A 24,427-nucleotide genomic window follows, 5' to 3' on the forward strand; every position below is an offset into this window, starting at 1 on the left:
CAACAAATTAAAATAAAACTTTAAAAACCTGTAGGATTGTATTTAATCTGTGCCACAGAATTTTTAATATTTGGTATGCAGAAACTAAGATGGAGAGAACATAAACATGAAACTTGCAGAGTCTGGAATCAAAACCAGAATACAGGTTCCAATATCGTGGATCATTCCGTGTTTCCAAAACCAAGATCAAAGGAACTCTCACATTCTTCTGTACTTGGTTCAGTTGAGATTCTGCAACTTCTGGCTCATCTTTTCTCAATCATGCAAAATTATCAAAATAAACATAATTTTTCTTGTAGCACTTGGCATTTTGGTTTTATTCAAGGTATACTGTCTATAGGTTTAATCACAAATTGTTCATGGAAGCCTTAACCTATTTCTATGGGCACATGAAATGAACATAGAGCATCAAAATAGGGGACAGGAAAGAAAAGAACTCATTTCTGGGGTTAATGTCACATTGATTTTTATTGTGTTTTAATATCTTTCATTCTTTTCCCATCCAAAGCAGTAACTCTTCTACTTGTTTCCTAATTATTTTCCTATTTACCACACTAATCTAATTATTATTATTCTTTCACTACACCACAAACACTGATCTCTCTTTTGTGCTCTTACTCTCCAAAATCATTACTTCCTCTTAATCTTTGTGTTAACTCTGCCTCAGAACATCAAGATAGAAGACTTTCTATTATCGGTGAGATCTCAGCTCATGTGCCACCATCTGAGTGAAGTCTTTCCCTCTCACCTAGTCTAAAGAAAGAACAATTACTCTCTGCATCATCACCTCAAGTTAAGGCTTGGCATAAATTTTTGATGCGTGTGTGTTATTATTTGCTCATCCTCTCTTCCTCCTAACCTCCAGAATCCTATCTCTATCTTACTACAGACAAATAAAACTTTGAGGGCACAGACAGTTTCTGTCTTCTTCACCACTATGTTTTTTACATTGAAAACAGCCTGCAATTTTTTAATGTCTAAAACAGGAACTCAGCCTATATTCACCAATCAGATAAGCGACATCATTTGTGTCATGTAAAACTCTGAGACAAAATTAGAATGACAATGTTAAAGGAAAGAGCTGGCTACTAAGGAAATAAGATTATAAAATCTACTTGAAGAAACAAAGTTTCTCTACTGATAGTTGCTAAACATTTGTAGTGAACTGCTTCCTAAGCAAGACAGCATATCCTTATAGCTACATTCCTTTCTGGAGTCCAAGAGGTTCATCTAATTCAGATTCCCTTATCCAAACTGCTCCAAACAATTTGCCTGCCTATAATCAGAAGAAAATATTCCTATGATAAGAGGAAAATCTTCAACCTCTTTTTACTTGACACATTAGAGACTAAAATAAGAAGAGAAATCAGAGTGAGAGGTCATTCCCCTGCCCCCATGTTCCCTGTTTTTGAAAAGTAAAGTACTCTCCCAAAACAAAAGTCACTAAAACACTCAAGAGAGGTTTGTCCGATAAACAATTAAAATACAGAATCGAAGTCCACGAAGATCATTAACTATATAACACAGTTGCACAGGAATTCCAGATATATCTGAGTTGAGATTTCAGAATGCATCATTTCTAGATTTATTACCACGTAACAGTTTTCTACTTAAAAGCTTATAAGCCAGGGATAAGCAGAAGAATGAAAGACTAATCAAAATTCTACTCTTACTGAAAGGAAGAAACACTGATCTTCCTCTTATTTGGATTGCCTTGTGAAATGATTTGTATATGTATTTAATTTTCTATATTTTAAAAATCATTTGCATATTTTGACTTCTTGTGATTCTCTCTATATCTTTATATATCATTGCCCTAATTAATATAACATGCATAGCAAAAATGATTTCCATTTACATACTTATCCTTTTCTTCAAAGTCTTTTTCAGTGCTATATGGACATCCCTGTTCCTCAAACTGTAGATGAAAGGATTCATCATTGGCCCCACAATGGTATAAAAAACGGTGGATACTTTATCTTGATCCAGAGACTCAGTAGGAGAAGGCTTAAGGTACATGAATGCTGATGCCCCAAAGAAAAGAGAAACAGCAATGATGTGAGAGCTGCAGGTTTTGAAGGCTTTGGACCTGCCTTTTGTAGAATGGATACAAAGAATATTGGAGAGGATCAACATGTAAGAAATGAAGATGATAAGACTGGGACCTATAACATTGACACCCACCACAATGAAGACCACTACCTCATTAATAGAGGTACTTGTGCAGGACAGCTGCAGGAGAGGAGGTATGTCACACATGTAATGGTTGATGACATTGCTGTCACAGAACATGAGTCTCAGCATGCACCCTGTGTGGGCCATGGCACCCAAGAAGCCCATTGCATACACACTCACTGTCATCATGAGGCAGACCTGATGGGACATGGTGACCTTGTACAGCAGGGGTTTACAGATGGCCACATACCTGTCATATGCCATGGATGTCAAAATATAACATTCATTAATAACAAAGAAAGAAAAGAAAAAGAGCTGAGCCATGCACTCAGCATAAGAGATGATGTTCTGATTTACAAAACCCATCAGCATCCTAGGAGTTATGACAGAGGAATAGCAGAGATCGATGAAGGAAAGGTTGAAGAGAAAGTAGTACATGGGAGTGTGCAGGTGAGGATTGAGATAAATCAGAACAAGCAAGCCCAGGTTCCCCAGCATGGAGACCACATAGATTCCTAAGAAAAGGAAGAAGAGAGGCAGCTGGAGCTCTAGCTGTTGTGTTAAACCCAGCAGGACAAACTCAGTCACTGAAGAGCCATTGCCTGAGGCCATTCTTCCCTGGGACATAGTGACATTAAAATGAGATCACACCACTCTTCAATCAACTCCACTGTAATGAGAGTTGAGTCATGGAATAGGAGGATGAGCTTGAGCTCATACTTCCATGCACTCTTGTTTTCTCCACTTTAGAAGACAGAGAATATATAAAGATGAACATCATGCAGTACATAGAAGGCAATTTCTGGAAGGATTAATTTCAGGAGAAAAAGGACCATCCTTGGTTCTGCAGCATCTCTGCTCTGCTTGTGCTTCAACAGTCCCCCTCATAGCTAAGGTCAGGGATGATCTCAGCAGACAAGAGATGAGGCATTTCAGGTGCTCACTGTACCCCATGGATGAGGTTTTCAAGAAGAATAGCAGAAAGGATGCAATTCAGCACTCACCCTTTGGCATAATGGCTTCAGGAGAGGACCTTGTTAACTCTCCTCCTGCATTTTCAGAGAGCTAAGTGTCTCTGATGAGTTTTAGAAGTATATTGTCCAGAAGAAAGATTTTTTCTTTTGTCAGGATTGCTGTTGCTTGAGACAACTTTTGGACTGAGAGAACCAGAAAACAGCCCCAAAGGCCCCAGGCTGTGAGCAGCCATGAGTTATTGACCATGATTTCCAGTGGTGGCTTTGCTCAAAACAGCCTCTCTAGTGATGGGTGGTAAATAGCACGTATTAATGGCAAAGAGCCACCTTCTGACATGACCCAAGGGGTTTTTATGAGTTCTGAAAACCTAGGAACCTGGTTAAAAATGGAAAGACCTATGTTTCCTAATATTTTCTCCAGAGATCAGGTCAAAAGAAATTATTTGTGCTGCATTTGCTGGCTAATTAATGATAATAACATTGGCTCATTAAACTATACCATTGTATAAACATTTTGATTTGCTTCCAAATAGGGACAGCAAGAAACCTTGTTCTCTATCCCTAATAGATTCTTCCTAACAATTGTCTCTAGCTGGGATAGTATACAATTTTTTGTTGGCTTCTTGTGTCTTCCCTTGGTACACGTACACATAATTTGAATCTAAGCTCCATAACAACAGAGATTTGTATATTTTCTTCAGTGCTCTTCTTGCACTTCTTAGAGTAGTACACGGCATATATGGTAGCTGCTCTGTAATGTGTATAACAGAGGGATGGATGGCAATCCCTTTCTTATATTTTCTGTAACATACACTGGATAGTACACAATCTCTTTGTCCCACTGGTGAAGGATTGTGTTGTGTCAATGCTTCTATTTGTAAGTAAAAATATGGGACAGGAAAACCTTAGTAAAACATGTGGGGGCCACTGCTAGACTCTTGGATGCCATCTGCAAGCAACCTGTGTCACAATTACTGAGCTCATAAAAAAAATACTGTAATTTTTCTACTGAGAACTTGCATAGGCCCTAGGAAGGATTGTGTCTCTCACCACAGGCCAGCAGCATAGACAAGGATCAGAGACACATTTGGATTAGTCCAATGTAGGAAGTTTACAAATGCCAATGTCTGTTCCCAATGAGAGAATATTTGGAGCCACTCGAGGTTTTTTTTATTATTTTGCAGAGAATTGAAATAATATCAGAGATGAATTAGATTAATTTGTTAGGCACTAGCATAAGAGATTAGACAGAGAGAGTGAACTTCTGGAGGCAATTCCAACCATTAATGAATGACTCAAACAAAAACAAAAAAAGGAAAGGGAAACTGCTGTAAATTATTGCTCTTGTGAGTGGCTCTGAAAAATAGTCATATACAGAAGGTATATCCAAGGAAGATTCAGGAAAATTTATCACAAAGAGGATAGAAATAGACAATAAAGTTTCCCAAGACACTAACCTGCATGCTCCTTCAGAGAGTACTCAGAAAAAAAAATAAAAATATTATAAAAGTTATACATTCAGTTTGGAATAAGTAGGAATCTAAGGAAAGTATACAACAGAAAAAAATGCATAATGCTAAGTAAAACTGAGGAAAGATCAGATCATAAGAAAAATACTTGAGGGTCATTTCTACAGATATAAAAGCAATGGGGTTAGTGAACTACATGAGGAAGGGTCAAGAAAAATTAACAAAGGATAAGAAAAAGAATCATGAAATCCCTTATGTACAGATTTTATACTTTAGATAATACAAAATACAACAGCGGTTAAAATTAATTCTAGTTAATACTCTCAGACTTCCCTCCCCTAATTTTCCCTAATTTTCCCTTCCTAACTTTAGTTTTAATTTAGTTTTAATTTTAATTTATTTCCCAATTTTCCCTTCCTAACTTCCCTTCCCTAATTTTACTAAGGGACCAAAAGTCCCTGCAGGAAAACTTGAAAAATATCCCCCAAGACAGACATTCCTTCAGTTGCAGATATGGTGCAGACCTTGGTGATTCATTAATATTTGTGTTTTCTATGCAAATATGAGGAGCTTTTATTTAGGTGATGCAAGAACATGAAATGCTCCCTCTAAGGTCACATCGCAAGAGCATTTTATGTTAAGGTCTGAGCCAGAGCTCAAAATGAAGGTCATTTTTCACATCTCATACTGCCAGTGTCCACGGGACAAACATGGAACATAGAAAGATGCCAAACTTGTCCTTACATTGCAAAACTCTCTCATCTTCTCCATCTTTTTCCTTTCCAGAATGTACACATTGGCCTAATTCAGTTATAACACAGTATATGAGCTGAGCATGCTTTCACTAAAACATACAACAGCATCTTTTGCTCATTCCTGAGTCTTTCCAAGTCAAATGAGTTTGACCTTGTCAAAGTCAGTGATGATTTAACTCAGAAAGCTTTATTTACACTATATTTCATGGGGGTGCAGAAAAGAAAAACTAAATGAAGTTTTGATTTGAAGGATTATGTCACACTGAGCTAATCTGCTATAAATACCCAGAAACATTAGCTCATGTAAATTTGAATATATATAATTTAAATTTGCATATATATAATTGATATAAAAGGAGAAAATTCAACCTTCAAGTGCCAGAGAATGAAAGGAAAGAGAAATTGTAATTCCATATATTTGGGGTAAGGTCTGAGATACTAACCACCATTTGTAATTAGTTGCCAAGTAAATCTCAGGCTGCTCTCGGGTAACTGCAGAATTAGCAGCAGGGTTAGACCAGTATCTGCAGCAGCATATTCAGTTAGTTCACAGGTGTGTAGTTGTTGGAAAGTAGAGCAATACATTCTGGTTTTAATAAAGGTGCTCGGGCTTCAGAAAAGGTAAAAGAGCCAAGAAACCCTTAGCAAATGAAACAAAATGGGAGAGGAAGCAGGTGGAAAAAACAGAAAAGTGGACCTCAGCTAAATGTCAGATGACCTCAGCAGATGCTACCTCTACAGGCTTGGCTTCCAAGTTTTTAAATTAATAAAAAGCTTCTGGTGTATCAACACAAATGAACATAAAAAAACATGATTTTTAGTAAAGAATGAAGATGCAAAAGGACAGGCATAGCATGAAAATATTACATAAATGCATTATGCAAATTTTTCAACATATAGAAATGTATTGATTATAATTTATGAGCATGAATAATGACTAGGATTTTAAAAGTATACTCCACAGTACACACCAACTAGCAGTGTTTGTCTCCAGTTACAAGATGGGGTAAGGGAAGGAGGTACATGGGGAGAAAGAGAGAAGGCAAAGGAGGGAAGGAGAAGAAAAGATATGAAGTTTAATCAAAAGATATTTCATCTTAATATGAGCTTTGTTATTTTTGATACAGAGCCTCTCTATGCTTGCCAGGCTGGTCTCAAACTTCTGGACTCAGTGATCCTCCTGTCTCAGCCTCCCCTGGAGCTGAGACTACCAGGTATATGCCACTGCATCCAGATTTCTTAACGTAATTTTAGTGTCTACTTTATTTTCATTTCTAACCCCAAAAGTCTACATTCCTAAGGATTAATGATAAAATGGTTCATTTATAAGAAATGGGAAAGCACCCCAGATTTCAGAACAAAGCTGAATAGAAATGTGAATGATAAATCTAAAGCCAAAATGAGTCCCCCCTTTTTATCTCTGTATCTCTGTAGACTTCACACAGATCTCTCTAAAATTTAATATGTATACACCAGTGATGGCGAATTTTTTAGAGCTTTCAATGATATAAACAGCCCACTGCAGCATGTGTGCCAGGCATGCTTTGCCTCCACTGGTAGAGATCTTATCTGAAGCGAAGAGGCCTTCTGTAAATTGGAGGAAATGGTCTGTTCAAATTGCAATGTTAAGCACATAGTGTTAGACACAGTGCCGGTCTTCCCAGAAGGTCTGCGTGACGATAGATGATCTGGAAAAAGACATTATTTAGATAAACACATTTGCTGCCTAGACCCTTTTTCCCCATCTCAAACTCCTATAAAGACCCATCTCTCATGCTGAAAGTACAATTTGTCTCCCGGAAACTTGACACTGTCCCCCTTGACAGAGTCCTCTGCACTACATAAATTCTTACCTTTACTCTTACCCCTGCCTTGGGGAATTCTATTAATCACCCATGTCATCAACCCTCCATATACTTTTCCCCATGGGATTATCCTTGCCTTAGCAATTTATTTAATGATATATTCATATTGCTTCAGGCTCATAGATATTCATTTAATAAACTGAATTGTAACCTAATAATACTTTCTGTTCACATTTTTCTAGCATTGGAAACTTTTAGTTGTTGCTTTTAGCCCACTAGGATAACCCTTTAATGTGATGTGGTGTAGTGTGTGTGTGTGTGTGTGTGTGTGTATCCTGTTTTGTTGTTTTGCTCACTCCCTTGCTTTCTCTCATAAGAGGCATCAGAATCATTGTTGCTGGATTCTTCCCCAGCCTTTGAATCAGCTATTTCTCCAAAAAAGCCCTAATTCTCTTCTTTGAAGAACAGTAAGGTAGGATAGAAAATACAGTGATAGGTTGAAAGGAGATGAGGACAATTGTCATTTTAAAACTGTACTTTAAAAAAAAACCCTGCAACTTCAAGACCCAAAAGTTACTCAAGCCTTTTTCCATTTCAGGAAATTTACTTCAAAAAAATTTCTTTCTAAGGGTCTTAAAGACACAGTAAGCCTGCACACTGTGCTCTAGGCCTGTGATTTTCACCTAGAAAGTGTCCTTCCTGCCACAGACCTCCACACTCAATAGGTAGCAGCACTAATGGGCCAGTGTGTCTCAGTTTGCTTTTCAGTGTAGCCTGCCATATGGGTAACAGACAATAGGAATACACATCCTAGATCACTCAACTGACTGTACCTCTGAGACCAGATAAACGCCCCCAACCTCAGACCTCTCTCTCTACAATCTACTCTGAGTGTATAGTTTTTAAATTCTGCCTAGTAAACCTCTCTGTGCCTTTTTCTGATATGCCTTGACAATTCTCTTGCTCTGACAGAAGTCAGCATGCCTATAACCTACCTCATGGGTGAGTTGATTTAAAGTCCCCATCTTGTATTTGGGGGACCTCCTCAGACCCCATCCAGTGACAGTAGTATTAGGAAACCAGATCTTATTGGTAGGTGTCCTCATTGCTACTAGTATTTCATTTCTTTAGGTCCTCTCATTTGACAGAATGAAAAATCTTTGCATTCTAACTCATGTATACACACACACCTGTAAGTATTTCTGCATGGAACCACCTACATCTATACATTAAATAAGCATGAGTTTTACTAATATTTCCAACTCTAGTACCACATAAGTTATTTTAGCCTTTTTTCCTTGTTTTCCTGTAAGTTCCCAATCCAACAGTTAGAAGCCAGACTTCCACCTTCTGCCATCTTTATACTTAATTGTTCACTTCCACATATAGCAGTATTAGAATTGTTAATCTGTACACACAAGGGAAAATCTTCATTAACAAAGGCACTTCCTATGGGGAGTAATTTTTGGTTTAATCTTATATTTTTCATACATTTGCAAAATTTCTTATGTCAGCATCTAGTCCCTTGCCCTGTTCAGTGTTGTTTCATAATTTGAAATGAGTTAGATTCTCTTTTCACAATATGTATTTCTTTCCAAGATCCTCTGATCTTATTATTTTAAATTTGCATATACTAATACTCACTCCTTGTGACATAAAGTTCTACAGGTTTTGAAAATTCCGTTCTGTCATGTGTCCACCAGTATTTATTCCTTCCTCAGCCCTCCAAAACCCTTGGAATCATTGACATTTTTACTGTCTCTATAGTTTCCCTTTGGGGGCATGTCATACAATTGGAATCATATGTGCTAGCCATTTAAGACTGAGTTTTCCACTTAGCCATATGCAATGAAGACACTGTTGTGTCTTCCTGTGGCTTTTCATTCCCTTACATGGTTATGTTATGGCTTCCATTTCCACTCACCTTTAAGGAATGTTGTGGTTGCTTTGAATTTTCAACAAGCATGAATAAAGTTTATATAGAGATTCACACATAAGTTTCTCTGTGGAACTGTACCTTCAAATAAATTCAGTAAATATCTTGGAGCAGATACATCATGAGGCTACGTTTACCTTTATGAGAAACGGCCAAATTCCTATCCAAACAGTCACTACCATTCTTCATTCCCATTAGTAAAGGAGGCTTTCTAGTGTTCTACCTTTTTATTAACATTTGGTATTGTCAGTTTTTTAATTTTAGCCCTTCAGATAGATATGTAGTAGTATTTTTTGCTTTAGTTTGGAACTCCTCAATGACAAATGAAGGTCAGCCTATCTTGGACCCATTTTTTCCTTTGGGTCTTTTCATATCATTATTAGTGAGTTATATATATTCTTTGCATATTGTTGATATAAGTCCTTCATTATATGTGTATTTTGCAAATGTTCTTTCTTTTTCTGAGGTGATTTCCATTCTCTTAAAAGTATTGCTCATGAAGGAAAATTTTTTATCTTTAAAAAACTTCAAACTATCAATTAGTTCTTTCAAGATTCTGCATAGGGAATAGGTAAGGGGGCATTACCAGAGATCCCTATAGTGGTCCTGGTTACCTGTGAGCCAGTACTACGTCCACAAGATAGGAAACTGGGAATTAAAAACAGTACACAGAGACTTGAGAGAAACTGAGTCTTGGGCTGATCTAAGCTGCTCTGGGCAGCAAAGACAAACAGCTCCCAGGATATCCACTGTTCATTCATTACAAGTGTGGGAGGGGGAACCTGGGCAGGCCTTGGGACACCTTCTGATAGCAAGTATCAAGCAGGCAGGACTGTAGAGTGAGGGCACAAGCATATCTTTGCTGAAGAGAAAAAATGATTAATTCAGAAGGGGAGAATTCAGTTGGAGTCAATTGCCCTTGACTGGGAGTGAGCCCAGCCAAGCTCTGCTACTTCCAATGTAACAGCTGAATTATGGAGGGGCAAGAAGCTTGTTCTCCTGTGGCCTGTTAACACTAGGCAGGGGTGTCCACTACAATTCTGCTGTGATATTTGTTGTGTTGTCATCACCAAATCCAAGATCACCTAAATCATTTCTTGTGTCTTCTAGAAGGTTTATAGTTTTGCATTTTGTTTTTAGGTATATGATCTATTTCAAATGTTCCTTTGAGTGCGGATGTAGGGATGTGTGTGTCTGAGTGTGTGCACATCTGCACACATGCACACATATGAGTGAAAAGTTGTAAGTTCTATATCCAGTTTTGGGTGGGGAGGTTCTTGTTTTTGTTTTATTTTGGTAGATGTATGTCGAATTTTTCCAGTACCATTTATAAAAAAGACTACTGTTTTCCACTGAAGGGCTAAGCTTCTTTTCAAATACCAGTTGACTCGCTTGTCTGGGATTGCTTCTTCTGTCTCTGTTTTGTTCCATTGATCTAGATGCCAATCCTCTTATAAATAACACACTGCAAGAATTACTATAATTGTATAGATAGTGTTGAGTTTGGGTTAGGGTCAACCCAGCATTACTCTCCTTTCTGAGAATGGTATTGGAATTCTGAGTCTTTTATCTTTCCACATAAACTTTAGGATCATGTTGTTGATCATCAACAACAATATTATACACAGGAATTTTGGTTGGGATTGCTCATATGTCATGTGGAGAAGAGTTGATATGTTAACATTATTGACTTAAAATTTTTAAACAAGAAACATTTCTCCTTTCTTAGGTCTTTTTAATTACTTTTTCAGTTTTATGGTTTAGCACAAATAAATATTGAATATACTTTATTAGATTTATACCTAGATATTTTTCTGGTTTGGGTGATAATATAAATGATATTCTATTTTAAATTTCTCTATCCAATTGTCTGTTGTGGGATAAGAAGAAAGTAACTATAATATATTAAGCTTGTATTCTGTAACTTTGCTGTAGTCATTTATGAGTTTCAGGAGTTTTACCTTGTTTTGTCTCTTATACTTGATATCAATTTTAGAATTTTTTACAAAATATCATGTCATCCATCAACAAAGTGTTCTATTCCTTCCTTATTTTGTATTAAGAATAAACTTTTATATTATTTTCTGTAAAGCAGTATAGCCTAATCAATATATATTTAATTATCTCAGCAACTTTCATTCTAAAGGAAATAGAAACTGACACAACAATAAGATTTTATTCTATACACATCACAATGGGTAAAATTAGCAGAATTGACAGTATCAATGTATGGACATGTGTGAAACAGAACTCTCATACACTGCTATTAAGAGAATAAAATTTCAAACATGGTTTGAAAAAAATTGGAATGTTCTGATTAAGTTACACATACTTATAGGCTCTGCCATAGAAATTATAGTATACACACATAAACATAGAAAGAGAAACAGAGAGAGGAAGACAGTTAGATACAAGATAAATTACTTCATAACTCTAAAACAAAAATCTTATATATTAATGTTCCTTGGACTTTTATTGCTACTAGTAAAGTTTGCAATGATAAAAAGATAGACTATCTAATGAACATAAATTCACTGGGATAATTCACATCAAGTAATGTTCTGATAAATTCACCAAAGCAGTTGAAACTCAAAACAGCATTATGTTACAAAAAAGAAGCCAAATACAAAAAAAAAATAAAGAGTATATTTTATTAATAATATTTTAATGAATACAAAAACTCAGTAACATATCAGAACAGTCATAATGAAGGTGGCTATTGGCTGGTAAAGTATAAAGTACACACAAATTTAAACCAACTTAGAATCCATTTTACTTTTTCAAATAAGAACCCTCTCCAATTTGCAAAAGATTATGCATTATTGGAATAATCCATTGCAACTTAAATTCCATTAAAAGCCTGTGTAAGCTAGAAATAGATTTAAGTATATATCCTGGAGAGCAAGCAGTTGAGGCTTTAGCCTAAATACATGATGTCAGGATTCTTGGACTGAAAGCCTTGCTCTACGTGAAACACAAACTTTACCAACAATGCCAGGTCCTCTTGCTCACAATCGGCTCTGTTCCCTTTGCTCATGAGTGCTATCCTGCTGTCAGGTACCTGTCATTATTAAAATAGTAAATGTCTTTATTAAAATATGTGCTCTAAAGTGAAATCCAAACCAAACAGTGTTAAGCACTCATCCTAACCAGGATCTTTTGAATATAGACAAAAGAGTAGAAGGAAACACTACACATTCAGACTCAGAGGAGTAAAATTTTAAACAAATTATAATAGTGAGGCAAATTATAATAAATATAAATACTCTCATTTCAGTAATCTTAATCAGATTAAAATAAATTTCTTGAGTTGTCTGTTATGGTTTAGATCTAAAATGTCTCCCAAAAGTCTCACATTGGAAATAGCTCATGGTCAGAAGAGGAAGGTCACTGAAGGTATGACCTCGAAGGGTGTGTTCTTGTCCCAGGCTCCTACATTTGTTTTCTGCTTGCTAGATGCCATGATGTGAGCAGTTTTACTCTGCCATGCCTTTCACCTTGCTGCTTCTGCCTAGAAGCCCAGTAACCATGGACTAACCCAAATAAAACTATGAGCCAAATTATACATCTCCTTTTTTAAGTTGTGAAAGTTGGGCATTATGTCTCCCTGACTGGAAAGCTACTAATATCCTATCATTTTCTTCTAATGCTAGTCTTAAAAAGCATTGTTTCATCATTATAACTTTGTACAGAACATTACAGTGATAATAAGTCATCATTCCCTACTAGGATACGTCCATGGTGGGACATAGACACCAAACTTATTCAATGTAGTAATTGATGGACAACAGATATTTTATGTTATGTGTAACATACAGAGAAGAACAATTTATAGAGCACAATTTTCTATTGTTTTCATTATAAATAATATTTTAGTTACTCCAAATGTTAGCATAATATCTAATAAGCTTGGCTCTTATGGAAATGTAATAAATGGACATGTATTACTAGAAAGGCTTAAACTGAACTCCTCAGTCTCATCTTCCCAGAAAATTACGTACACTATTATGGAAAGATTGATATGAAATCTTTCCTTATAGCTCACCCTGTTTGTCATACTTTAAAATAACTTGGTTTCGCTGCCTGCTGTGCAAGCACAAGGACCCGAGTTCGATCCCCAGTACAAAAAATAAATAAATAAAATAACACTTTTGCAGATGCATGCATTTGAGCAAAAAAAAAAAAAAAAAAAAAAAGCCATGTAGGTCATTTCTCTATTATAGGCATCTCGGTTCCGGACATCATTTACTTACAGTGCCTACTTTGGGGCTTATTCTGAAAAAGTTGTCTAGAACTCATCTCTGTTCCTTCATGATTCTCATATCTTTTTTCTTTCCATTTTTTTACAAGATGTGTAATAGCTTCAAAAACTGGGCTCTACACCATTATCTCTGTGGTGTTAGGCAAGCAACACAACCATTCCCTCATCAAGAGAGCTGGAATGACCCCCTAAGAAGGGAAAGAAAAACACATGAGAGAAGAGGGAAAAAAAGGGAAATAAAGCTTTTGTAAAGAGGGAGGGGTGGAAGAGGAGGGGGCATGAAAAAAAACAAGAACAAAAATATATCATGTACAGTTACAAATTCCCAATGATGAATGTGATCATAATGTATACCTAAAATGTACCAAGCAAGACTCACTTTTGAAGGCCTCAAACCAGGATGAAATTCTGACACCTAAGAAAAGAGAGGTACAACAGTAGGAAAATCTCAGAGTGTGATGTAGATTTAAAAGGTCTCTATGAAGATGATACAAAGCCTTGAAGCAAAGATTTTCTATTAAAAAATAAAGATTCATGTTAGGTAGAAATCCATCAGCACTGATACTTCCCACACACACTGATCAGCCATCTCTGGTCACATCTTGGAATGAGCTGCCTTCTGCCTGAGCACTATGGTGCACTCAAGGAGCACAGGCTACAGATGTCCAGGAAAAGACTGGTTTTTTTCATATAGGGGCTAAGATTTTCTAAGGCTGCCCCAGCGAACTTTCAAAAAGTAAATTAAGCCCCAAACTTTTGTGGATTTCTCATTCTTGTTATTATTGTGTTTCATTAATTATTAGTTACAACAGTAAACTTATCAAAAGGGTTATGAAAACATACTTTGATTCAACAAAGGTTTGATAATCTTAAAAATGTCTCTAGTTCCAAATATACAGGTGGTAAAAACAAGGAAGAAGTACAGAAATTTTATGAAAAAGCATCCATGTTAAATATATTTTATGTCTTATGACACAAAGTTAAAACTCACAAGATATTTGTAAATATACAGTTCATTATTATTAATAAAACCATTATTTGTCATGATAAACTTCATTGGATAAAAAGTACTGGCTAAAATATTTCTACTGATGTAATGTTCAATGTTTTCCTACTGATAATGAAAATAAGAGTTATAATAAGAACTATATGCTCTTTTTCAAAATATTGGGTGCCCTTTTAGATAGCAATAGATTTAACATTTACAATGCAAACAATCATATTCTGTTACGGGAACCTTGGGAACACATGCATTATTTCCCTAATCATCTTCTGTTAATGTTGCCTGTAGCAATAAGAGGTGGAAGTGTACATTTTCTCTCCTGTAATAAATGCGATGATTCAGACTCTCAGTATCAGTACTGAAATACATGAGAATTATTTCATCATATTTGTCATTTCTGTATTTAGATGAGAAAGCAAAAATTTTCCATTTTTTTCTACCTTAAGAATAACCATGGAGACAAGGGGTTATTAAACAATAGTGTATATCATTGTTGTATGTATTCACTGTTAAACATGCTATTGGTCATTCAGAAAATTTGGTACAAATGCAGGGCACACAGAAACAAAAAATTAAATAAGATTATGCATGTGAAAATGGTAAGACAAGTCTACTAAACCACACAAAACATTATCTGTAAAAGTGCCATGGTATAAATAAAATCTTTTCACTAAAAACAGCAATACACATTTAATGTCCTTTGATTTTTCTTACCTTATTATTGCTCCTAATTAGAATATGTCTTTGCTCTGAATTTTAATCTTAACTTTCCTCAGTGCGACTTTCACATCCTTGTTTCTCAAACTGTAGATCAGAGGATTGAGCATAGGTCCCACATTAGTGTAGAAAACAGAAGAAATTTTTCCCTCCTCCATAGATCCAGGAGAAGAATATTTAAGATACATGAATGCTGCTGACCCAAAAAACAGACAAATGGCAATGATGTGAGAGCTACAGGTACTGAAGGCTTTGGATCTTCCTTGTGTAGATTTGATGTGCAGAATATTTGTGATGATGAAAACATATGAAATTAGGATGGTGAAACTGGGGACTGTGATATTAATACCCACCACAATGAGCACTACTACTTTATTGACATAGGTGCTGGTGCAAGAGAGTTGGAGGAGGGGGAGGATGTCACACAAGTAATGGTTGATGACATTGGCATGGCAGAAGGTTAATCTTAGCATGCAACCTGTGTGGGCACTGGCTCCAGCAAAGCCCATGGCATAGACAGCAAGAGATAGCCCAGAACAGACCTGCTGAGACATGCTGACCTTATACAGCAGTGGGTTACAGATGGCCACATAGCGATCATAGGCCATTGCGGTCAACATGTAGCACTCAGAGATGACAAAGAAGAGAAAGAAAAACAGCTGAGTCATGCAGCCTGCATAGGAGATGACATTCTTCTTGGAGACAAAGTTCATCAGCATTTTGGGAGTAAAAACAGAAGAGTAACAGAGATCAATGGAGGAGAGGTTGAAGAGGAAATAGTACATAGGGGTGTGGAGGTGAGGATTGAGAAGTATCAGAGTGACCAAACCTAAGTTGCCCACCAGGGTGATAATGTAGATAATCAGAAACAGGTAAAAAAGGGGCAGCTGGAGCTCTGGATGATCTGTTAGTCCAGCAAGAAGAAACTCAGTCACCATAGACTCATTTCTGGACAGTGTTGTCATTGTTAAAAATCTAACAGAACAGAAGAATATTTTGTTAATAAAACATCCAGCTCTTCTCCAAACTCTCATTCATGGGAAGAATATTGACAAAATTTAAGTAAATTCTTCTACAATCCGTAGTCATTGAATGTATTACAGCACCATCTCCCTCAATATTCATATCACTCTTTTGTTCCCATGAGTGAATGTGGCTCTCAATTCTTTCTGTCCTTACTAGAAGACAGAGTTAGAGTGGCTGAGGTACTAACTCACCTGATGATGAGCTTCAGTAGGGCAAATATGTCTCGCAAATCACCCTTTCATTCATCCGGCCCTTCACTTTCTACTTTTCACTCATGTTTCTATTTCTACTGTTATTCTACTAGAATCCTCATTCTCTCCAACAAGAAAGAAAATATTCCTATAAGAAATGGTCTATGCTCTTATTCTATTTCCTAGAAAGAAGATTGTGACAGTTTTTAGAAAATCCAATTACTTTACTAGAAAAGTCCATGACATCAATTATAGACACAGAAGAGATCTGCGGAAATTTGAGATTGATAATTAACTACATATCCCAGGGTCTCTACATACTCTGCTCTATTTCATTGAGCTAGTCCGAGGATAAAGATAGGGGAATGTGCTTTCAATGATTCTTTGTGATGGCAGGAAAGAGAATCATAATATGATCACTGGTTGTATAAGTGATGTTTGAAAAATGTTACAAGGTTTATTTCCATTATACCCAAGTTCTTCTAAATGCAATATGTTTTAAAGAAAGAGACAAATTTCTCCTTCCTTTGATGCTGCTATGTTCTTGATCTGCAACCTGAAGCTGCTGTAGTTATCTTCATACCAGACTAAGACTGAAGCCAACACACCAAGGTTAAGAGGAGGGAAATGGAGACAGTACGGTCAGAGCTCTATACCGCTGAGTTCCTTGTTATTCAACGCAGTATTTATCCTCATATTTCAGCCACATGAAGAGTGAGAAAAATAAATGGAGACTGGATTAAGTCACTCTCCTTTCACCCAGAGAGCTCACTGCTAACTCTTTCTGTGCACTTACCTTCACTGTCCTGAGGAGGAACTGCTTCAGAGCTAAAAAAGCTGACCAGATGCAATCAGAGTCCTCTTCCTTGACAAGCAATAGGGTCTTCCCACAGATCTCATAAGCTGAATGTCCCAGAATCCATTCTGAGGAGTATATCACACTTCTAGTTATACATTTTCCAAAAGGGTGTAGGAAAAAAGCCACAGACTTGACAGCAGAGCCACTATGTCACAGAACACATGGCATATGCTTAAGTTTTATAATTCTTTTGGAAGTAGGTGTCTCCTATGAGCTTTCCATGGTGATAAACTAGGGAAGGAAGACTTAATGGCATCTGTGTTAACACAATAATTCATGATAGTAGATGTGAACTTCCCAAGAGGGCTTTTACAGCCTCCAAGGACAGATGAAATATCCCTCTGCTGTCATTCATAAAAATGTAAATATTATTAACATCATTAATCATAATTATAGGTACCCTATTAGTTTCCCTAAAAATTTATGTGTAACTTAGTAAAATGTTTTTTTGCTTATTTTTAATATTTTACATCCCTTTAAATAATCAGTATTTGAACAATGTATATTTTATTTTCATTTAAAAGTATACTTTTATTCCCATTATTTTTTAATTTTAAAAAGTTGTGCATAATAAAAAAAGTCCTTTATTTCATGAAAGTTTAATTTCCTTGGGTTCTTCTGACTCAGTATACCTTTCCCTCATAGTAAATTAAAGTCAAATCTGCAAGGAAAAATATCACTTGTCATGGGCTACTATTTCAAGAAAACATAATTTATAATTCCCCTGTGTATATGACTATGCATTTGTGGTTGTGACAAAGCATCTATTTTTAATTTTTTTGAAAAAAATGTCATACAGATTCACAAAAATTTGCTTATCAATATACAAATTCACCTAAACTCTTCACCCAACTTCTAACCAGAGTGTCATCTTTCAACTCTTTAGGACAATAACAAAACTAGAAGACTGACTTTGGCACAGCAATGTTAAGTAGACCAACTATTCATCGAAGACATACAAGTGTGTGCCTATGTGGATCTACACATAAATCTTTGCAATTCAATCCTATGTATATATTTTAATTCAGGCAAACTTTTCAACCATCATGATAAAGCCGTGTTCCATCACCATGAACAAACTCTGATACACAGTCTCTGTATATCATGCCTATCCCCTCCCATTCTCATCTCCATCCTTTTATTACCAATAACCTACTCTCCTCTACAGTTTGGTCATTTCTGAGGATGATGAATGGTGTCATACAATATGTAACCTTGAATATTTTTTTTCACTCAATGTGAGACCCTTCAGGTCCTTCCAAGTTATATATAACAATTTTCCCTTTAATTGCTGAGTAGTTTTCCACTTATAGCAATCCAAGTTTATTGAATCTTCAATAGTAATTTTAAGAGTAATAAGTCCTTGTTTTGACACAAAACTTAGTTTTTCTTTGTGGAAAATATTTCAAGACCAAAGGTTTCAGGATCACAATAGAGACTAATTTTCTAGAAATTTCCTTTTAAGTCAAGAGGGTCTCCTAATTTCTCCTTCAAGAAAAAAGACCAAACATTCAGTTTGGCTTGGTCTTATGATCTGTCAAAGGCAAGTGAACACAGAGTATGTCCCATCATTATTCTTTGTGAAAGTACACAACATCCTAATGATCAGTCAGGACAAGGCACTTGGGAATAAAAATTAGATATACACAATGGGAATCTGTGGTGATTTTTAGTGAACCACTCCACTAAACAACCATCTCCTACATCCAGCTTGGATGCCACAGAAGTTATGCAAAAGAGCATGAAGCCAATTATACATCAATTCAAAAAATAAAACTGAGGTTTCATTTGATTTATGTAACCAAAATAAACATATTCAGTTAAACAAGTACTTAAGGGACAGGTACTGCTAAACAAGAGCGAAAAGAGAAAAGTAAAATATACACCTTCAAGGGCCGGGGATTTAGCTCAGTGGTTTTGCCACCTGCTACACAAGGGCAAAAAAAAAAAAAAAATCCACCTTCAAGAAGTTTCAAAAGTTTTCAGAAAAAAAAATGAATGAAAACAATCTTTTTTTTATTATTTAGAGAATACTTTACTAGTTTCTGTAATCGAACCCATGTAGATAAGACCTTACATTATTATTCAATACAGTGTGTTACCCCTGTACAAATGGGAAAAAAATTAAGTTTAACATTTCTAGACCAATATGGCTGTTAATTTCTGTACAATCCCATAACAACACAGTAAACTGGGATAACTTTTTCCAAAGTTGACAGCACAGTTAAAGTGTCCACAAATTCAAATTATATATATATATATTTTATATTTATATAAAAAGACCAATGATAGCAGTATGTTATGCATCAATAGCAGCAACAGCTTTTCCAGGTTCTGCAGTCATCTGAACAAAATTATAGAGACATCCAGCACACTCCGTTTAAAAAAAGAAAAAAAAAAAGGAAAGAAAGACAGACAGACAGACAGACAGAAAGAAAAAGAAAAAAGAAAAGAAAAATACCCAGAAAACAACAAAGTTCTGTTAATATTGTGGTACTGGCACCATTTTTTTATTAGCTTCTTAATCATCATCTGGAAAGAAAACATTCTAGAGTAACATCATTAAAAGCAGTGCTGATAAAGCATGATCACTATTACGTATCATAAAGCAGGTACAAGATATTTTACGTTCACAGAGATATGAAACAGTACTGTCCTACATCTATAATACTAGAGGATAGAAGATACAATTAAAAAGGCATTATTTCAGACTTGATTCTACTTTTCCAGCAGAGGGCCCAAAGGATGATATGATACAACTCTGTAAAGAAATGTACTTTCTTAGATAGGATTTCCTTTCATTAAATGCACAAATTTAATTACTCATTCTCTTCATGAACATCAGCTAAAAAAAGTTTTTTAAAAACCTGGGGTAAACACAAAACAACAGAAAAAAATTCATACGAATATGAATGAGTGAAGACAAGCAAGATTCAACCAAGCTAGTATTTTATCAAATCTGTCATGTTTGAAAGGTAAGAGCTCCATTGAAGAAAGGAGACGCCAAGTAGTAGTGCTTCAAAGCTTCGGACCAAACCAAAACACTGCATCCTTTCAAAGAGAAGTAGTAGGCAAACATTACTCATTTGGGTATGTTCAAGGACTCCAACATCAATATTTAATCATCTGCTTGCTCATCCAGGAAGAAGGGGAGATAAGTTACTACTGTACTTTGATTTTGTTCAACCCAATCACCATGTTACAAAAATAGCAAGCTGCCATAGAAAAAAATAAGGCTTCTCTATCCAGCACCAGTTATCTGCAGTTCTTCACCTCCAGGCCTATAAACACTATCACCATACCCAAAGAACATAAGGGAGCAAAGAAACCCTATCTGATGTATTAGCAGGGACCACTACATTGTTCAGGCTTAGCTATTCCTCTGTAGTGTTATTTTCCTCCTACTTCTGGTGTTTCATCTAACCATAAAGATTTTTAGGTCTAAATTATATGCACTAAGGAGTATGTGCACATATCTGTTTATAAAATTCTGACTGAAGATGCATGGCCATCAACTAAGTAAATGCTATATACTAGATGCAAGCTTGCAAAGCCTAATATAACTGGTGCAGCAGCCGTGAGCCAATGTTATTTGTTCCTATGTCCCTTGTGCATCCCCAAGCTCTACACAGGATAATGTCACAAACCATTTTAGCCCCATGGCTGCTGGCATTATCTGACTTCCCCCTCCCCCTCCCTCAATGCCTTGCAATACACCATGTCCTTTAAGATTTTGTTTCTTCAGTTTTGATCGCCTGAGGTTTGATTGGTCCAGTGAATGAAAACAATCTTAATTATTTTGAATTTTCTAGAACTCCACATTCTACATTATTTTTATTTCACACTAAATTTGTTAAGCATTCCTGTATACAAGATAAAATTTTAGTCATTTTACAGAGAAATTGTCTCTTACAAAAGACATAGCTTCCTTGATATACATACAATTAGCTGAGAACTAAAGCTTCGGTCTTTCTTCAAATATCACATTCCTTTAACAAAACTCATCTCTAGGGGAAAGAAATATGAATATTATTGAGATAAATGTTATAAATGATAGTTTTAAAAATGGGTACTTTCTGTTCCTTTTAAAATGTGCGTTCTAATGCTCCTTGAAACATAACAGGGTACTGAAAATATTATCTATAAAATATTGTTATGTTTTGAGTATCAATAATTATTTATAGTACCATGAAAGAAAACATCAGGTTTATGAATCAATACATGTTCCATTGCTTTAAGCAGTAACTGCATCCTTTTGCCTTACCCTGACCCTTCCAGGGTGATCTGCTAATAGCCAGATGTAGAGGTCTTCCTACGTGGATATGGTTGAATCACTAGAGAAGAGCCCTGGAATTATGAACCTGGCACTTTAGGAAGGATGCTTCCTCAGTATCTCCACTCTCTCCCAGAAAGAGAGAGGAAGAGAAGTGTATCTCCCAAATGTAAACACATAATGTAACCTAGAGAAAACCTAAATAAACTCTCTACATTCACTTGCTTTTAGTTAACTGTAAAAAGCATTAATTTTGGAGATCCCATGGTATGGAAATGTATCATTAGTCCTTCACTAGCTTTGGTGTGGATAACACTTCTGACATGTGGAATATGAGTAATAATAGTTACCAAGGTTACTTTTCAGGGACTTGAAGGCCACTTTTTTCAGAAGCACTGACTCTTCACATGGGCCTGTATATTCAACAGGTGACTAATACATAGCAAAAAAAACATAGCATCTCTGCATTCCTATTGCACCTGTCTTATTTCCGACTTTGTCTTTAGGGTCAGATTTTTTCTGCTCAGTGTTGTGTACAGACATCCTAAACCCTTAGGGAACATTTGTCAAGAACAGATGCCACAAACAACTGTAGGTCTGACAGGTAAACCACCAAATTTGATGTTATCATATTTAGCATTAAATGAGAATTTAGACAACATATGCAGCTTTTTTCTCCTAATTCTGACCTATATATGATATATTCTAAATATATCAAAATAGTTCTTCCTCTTGGTTGAAGTAAGATTTTCATTATAGGAAGTGTTAAAATTATCCCCTTTTCTTAGGGATATTAGAATATTGAGCTGCTTTATTAATCATTCTCTTGTAATTAATACATAAATTTTTAAAAATCCACAAAGATTTCTCATCTTTCAAAAAAAGTATTTTTGTCAACTTAAAATCTGAGTAGATGCTTCAGAAATTTCTTTTCTTTTAAAGGGTTTTGAAACTTCATAATTGTTCCAATCTTCCAAGGGGATTAAGTTCTCTCAAATGAAAGACTTGCTCATGAAAAAATTTTGACTTTTTATTAGAAGAGAAGAGTTCAAAAGTTTCCAACACAAAGAAAAGAGACATTTTTCAGGAGATAGGAATAGCACTTATCCAGATATGATTAGTACATTGACTACATTGACAAAGAAATTAAAATGTCATAAGAATGACGTCACAAAATTCTTCAACCCATAGGAAACATGAGACAGGAGACCACTGTCACCTAGGTCATTCTGGGATCCCTCAGCAGGTTTCTGGCAACTTCTTGATGCCATTGATAAAGTAAATAACCACAACACAAGCACTGTCTTACTTAATCATAATTCTGACCTGGAATGTATAACATAAGTGACAAGTGAACAATAAACATCCCATTATATTCTTGTTGACCACTGCAATTGTAACCAGTTTATAATAACCCTCTTGCTCTCCTTTTAATCTAGAAAAACAGACCATTTGGGGATTTAGCTCAATGACAATGCACCTGCCTTGCAAGCGCAAGATCCTGAGTTAGATCCCTGGTACCAAAAGAAAAAAACAGACTATTTGGATGCTATTTCAAGAGAACTTATTCTAAGCAATTAGAAATTGTGTGTAGTTCCTGGGAGGAAAAATCTCATTTTGATTCAAATAATATCTTCGTTCTCACATTTAGTGAATCAATTTGCTTTTTAGGTTAATGAATAATTGTCAGTGACTTTCAATTCTCCAGCAGCTCCAAGCCCTAAAAATTGAACCTATTTTGTTCTCCAAATTTGGTGGCTCCAAGCCGCGGTGACCAGCCAGGTGAGACAAGCAGCATGAAGCTCCGCCACCGTCCCGGGCCACGCCCATGGCACCTTGAGGTCACAGAGGCGTTTTGAAGCCCCACCCCCATCCCATGCTCTCTAAGCTGCAGCGACTGGCCAGGTGTGACAAGGAGCTTGAAGCTCCGCGGCCATCCCGGGCCATGCCTATGGCACGGTGAGGTCTGTTTAGCGCACAGGAGCCTCCAACACTCAGTCCCGTGTCCCCCCACCCCCACCCCACCGTGCGCCTCCTACTTTCTGGCTTTTCTGCTACCTGGTCCCACACTACAGAGGCACAGGAGATTATAAAGACCCTTGTCCTGAGCGCCACAAGATAAAGCAGAAGTTAGTAACAAAAAGAGGGTTTCTCAGGCTCCTCGATGAAAATTGAAGCTCAGCAGAAAAGTAAAGAGAATCTCTACAATAAAGGCACATCAGACCACTGTTCTTGGTCTGCTGCTGGCTTGCTGAGACTCACAGACTCATATATGCACAGGGATTCCTACATTGCCTACTGTGACAGCAGAGACATACCCTGAAGGAGGCCCATAATTTCTATTGCTATTTGCAAAAAAGAAAAAAAAATTTTTTTCTCATTTTTAATTCTTAATTTTTATTTTTTCTACTCTTCAAAGTTTTACTTTTCTTTCTTTTCTTTCTTTTATCTTTTCTTTCTCTCTCTCACTCATTCTCTCGCTGTCCCACATTGCTCCTCATCTCCCCATTTCTGCACTGAATTTAGATTTCTCCCTTATTTTTCCTTTTTTCTCTTTTTCCTTCTTTTATTAGGTTTAACGGAAAGTAAATTTGGTATCTAGCCTCCCTGTTGCTGTTAGGTGATTCTATTCACATCTTTATTCTTTCATTCTGCCTTTTTCTCTTGCCTTTAATAACTTCTTAGAGTTTGTGTGATCTTCCTGTGTCTTCTGGCCTCACCACTAATCTTACCTGTTCTTTTTACCTTTCCCTCCTTCCCCAACTCCCCAACTTTATTCATTATAAACTTATGTTGGGTTGGTCCTCAGTTTTAATTTAACTCACATAGTTAAAAGTGATAGATTAATAACTACCACAAATTGTCATTTTCTAAGCTGTGCTTGATGCTATGGTATTTCTGACTATGTCATTTGGTCTAACATGTTATGATTGATCTAATTAGTTTTCCTTCCTGGTATAAGAAAAATATAATAGCTTCAGAG

General features: G+C 36.2%; 2 protein-coding genes across 3 annotated transcripts; both read right to left on the reverse strand.

Moving 5' to 3' along the window:
- Positions 1 to 1,854: 1,854 nt before the first annotated feature.
- LOC101703633 (olfactory receptor 8B3-like) lies at positions 1,855 to 5,389 on the reverse strand. 2 transcript variants are annotated; one of them, XM_013069148.1, is made up of 2 exons: positions 5,373 to 5,389; positions 1,855 to 2,788 (listed from the first exon to the last, which is right to left on the reverse strand). In XM_013069148.1, the coding sequence occupies exons 1-2, from the start codon at positions 5,387 to 5,389 to the stop codon at positions 1,855 to 1,857; spliced, it is 951 nt and encodes a 316-aa protein (XP_012924602.1). The 2 variants fall into 2 exon arrangements, with proteins under 2 accessions (XP_012924602.1, XP_004874562.1); XM_004874505.1 differs by lacking the exon at positions 5,373 to 5,389 and having other exon boundaries at positions 1,855 to 2,802.
- A 9,717-nt stretch (positions 5,390 to 15,106) lies between these two features.
- Positions 15,107 to 16,152, reverse strand: LOC101714541 (olfactory receptor 8B3). Its single transcript, XM_021251908.2, has one exon. It carries the CDS (start codon positions 16,127 to 16,129, stop codon positions 15,110 to 15,112), a length of 1,020 nt encoding a protein of 339 aa, XP_021107567.2. The 5' UTR covers positions 16,130 to 16,152; the 3' UTR covers positions 15,107 to 15,109.
- Between the last annotated feature and the right edge of the window lie 8,275 nt (positions 16,153 to 24,427).

The sequence above is a fragment of the Heterocephalus glaber genome, unplaced genomic scaffold, assembly GCF_053883595.1.
Source record: "Heterocephalus glaber isolate CG9 unplaced genomic scaffold, H.glaber_assembly_v1.0 deba00000006, whole genome shotgun sequence".
In the NCBI taxonomy this organism is placed as follows: domain Eukaryota; kingdom Metazoa; phylum Chordata; class Mammalia; order Rodentia; family Bathyergidae; genus Heterocephalus; species Heterocephalus glaber.

Coding starts and splice junctions, on each gene's coding strand:
- LOC101714541 (XM_021251908.2), bottom strand. CDS start 16,129: ATGAGAGTTTGGAGAAGAGCTGGATGTTTTATTAACAAAATATTCTTC.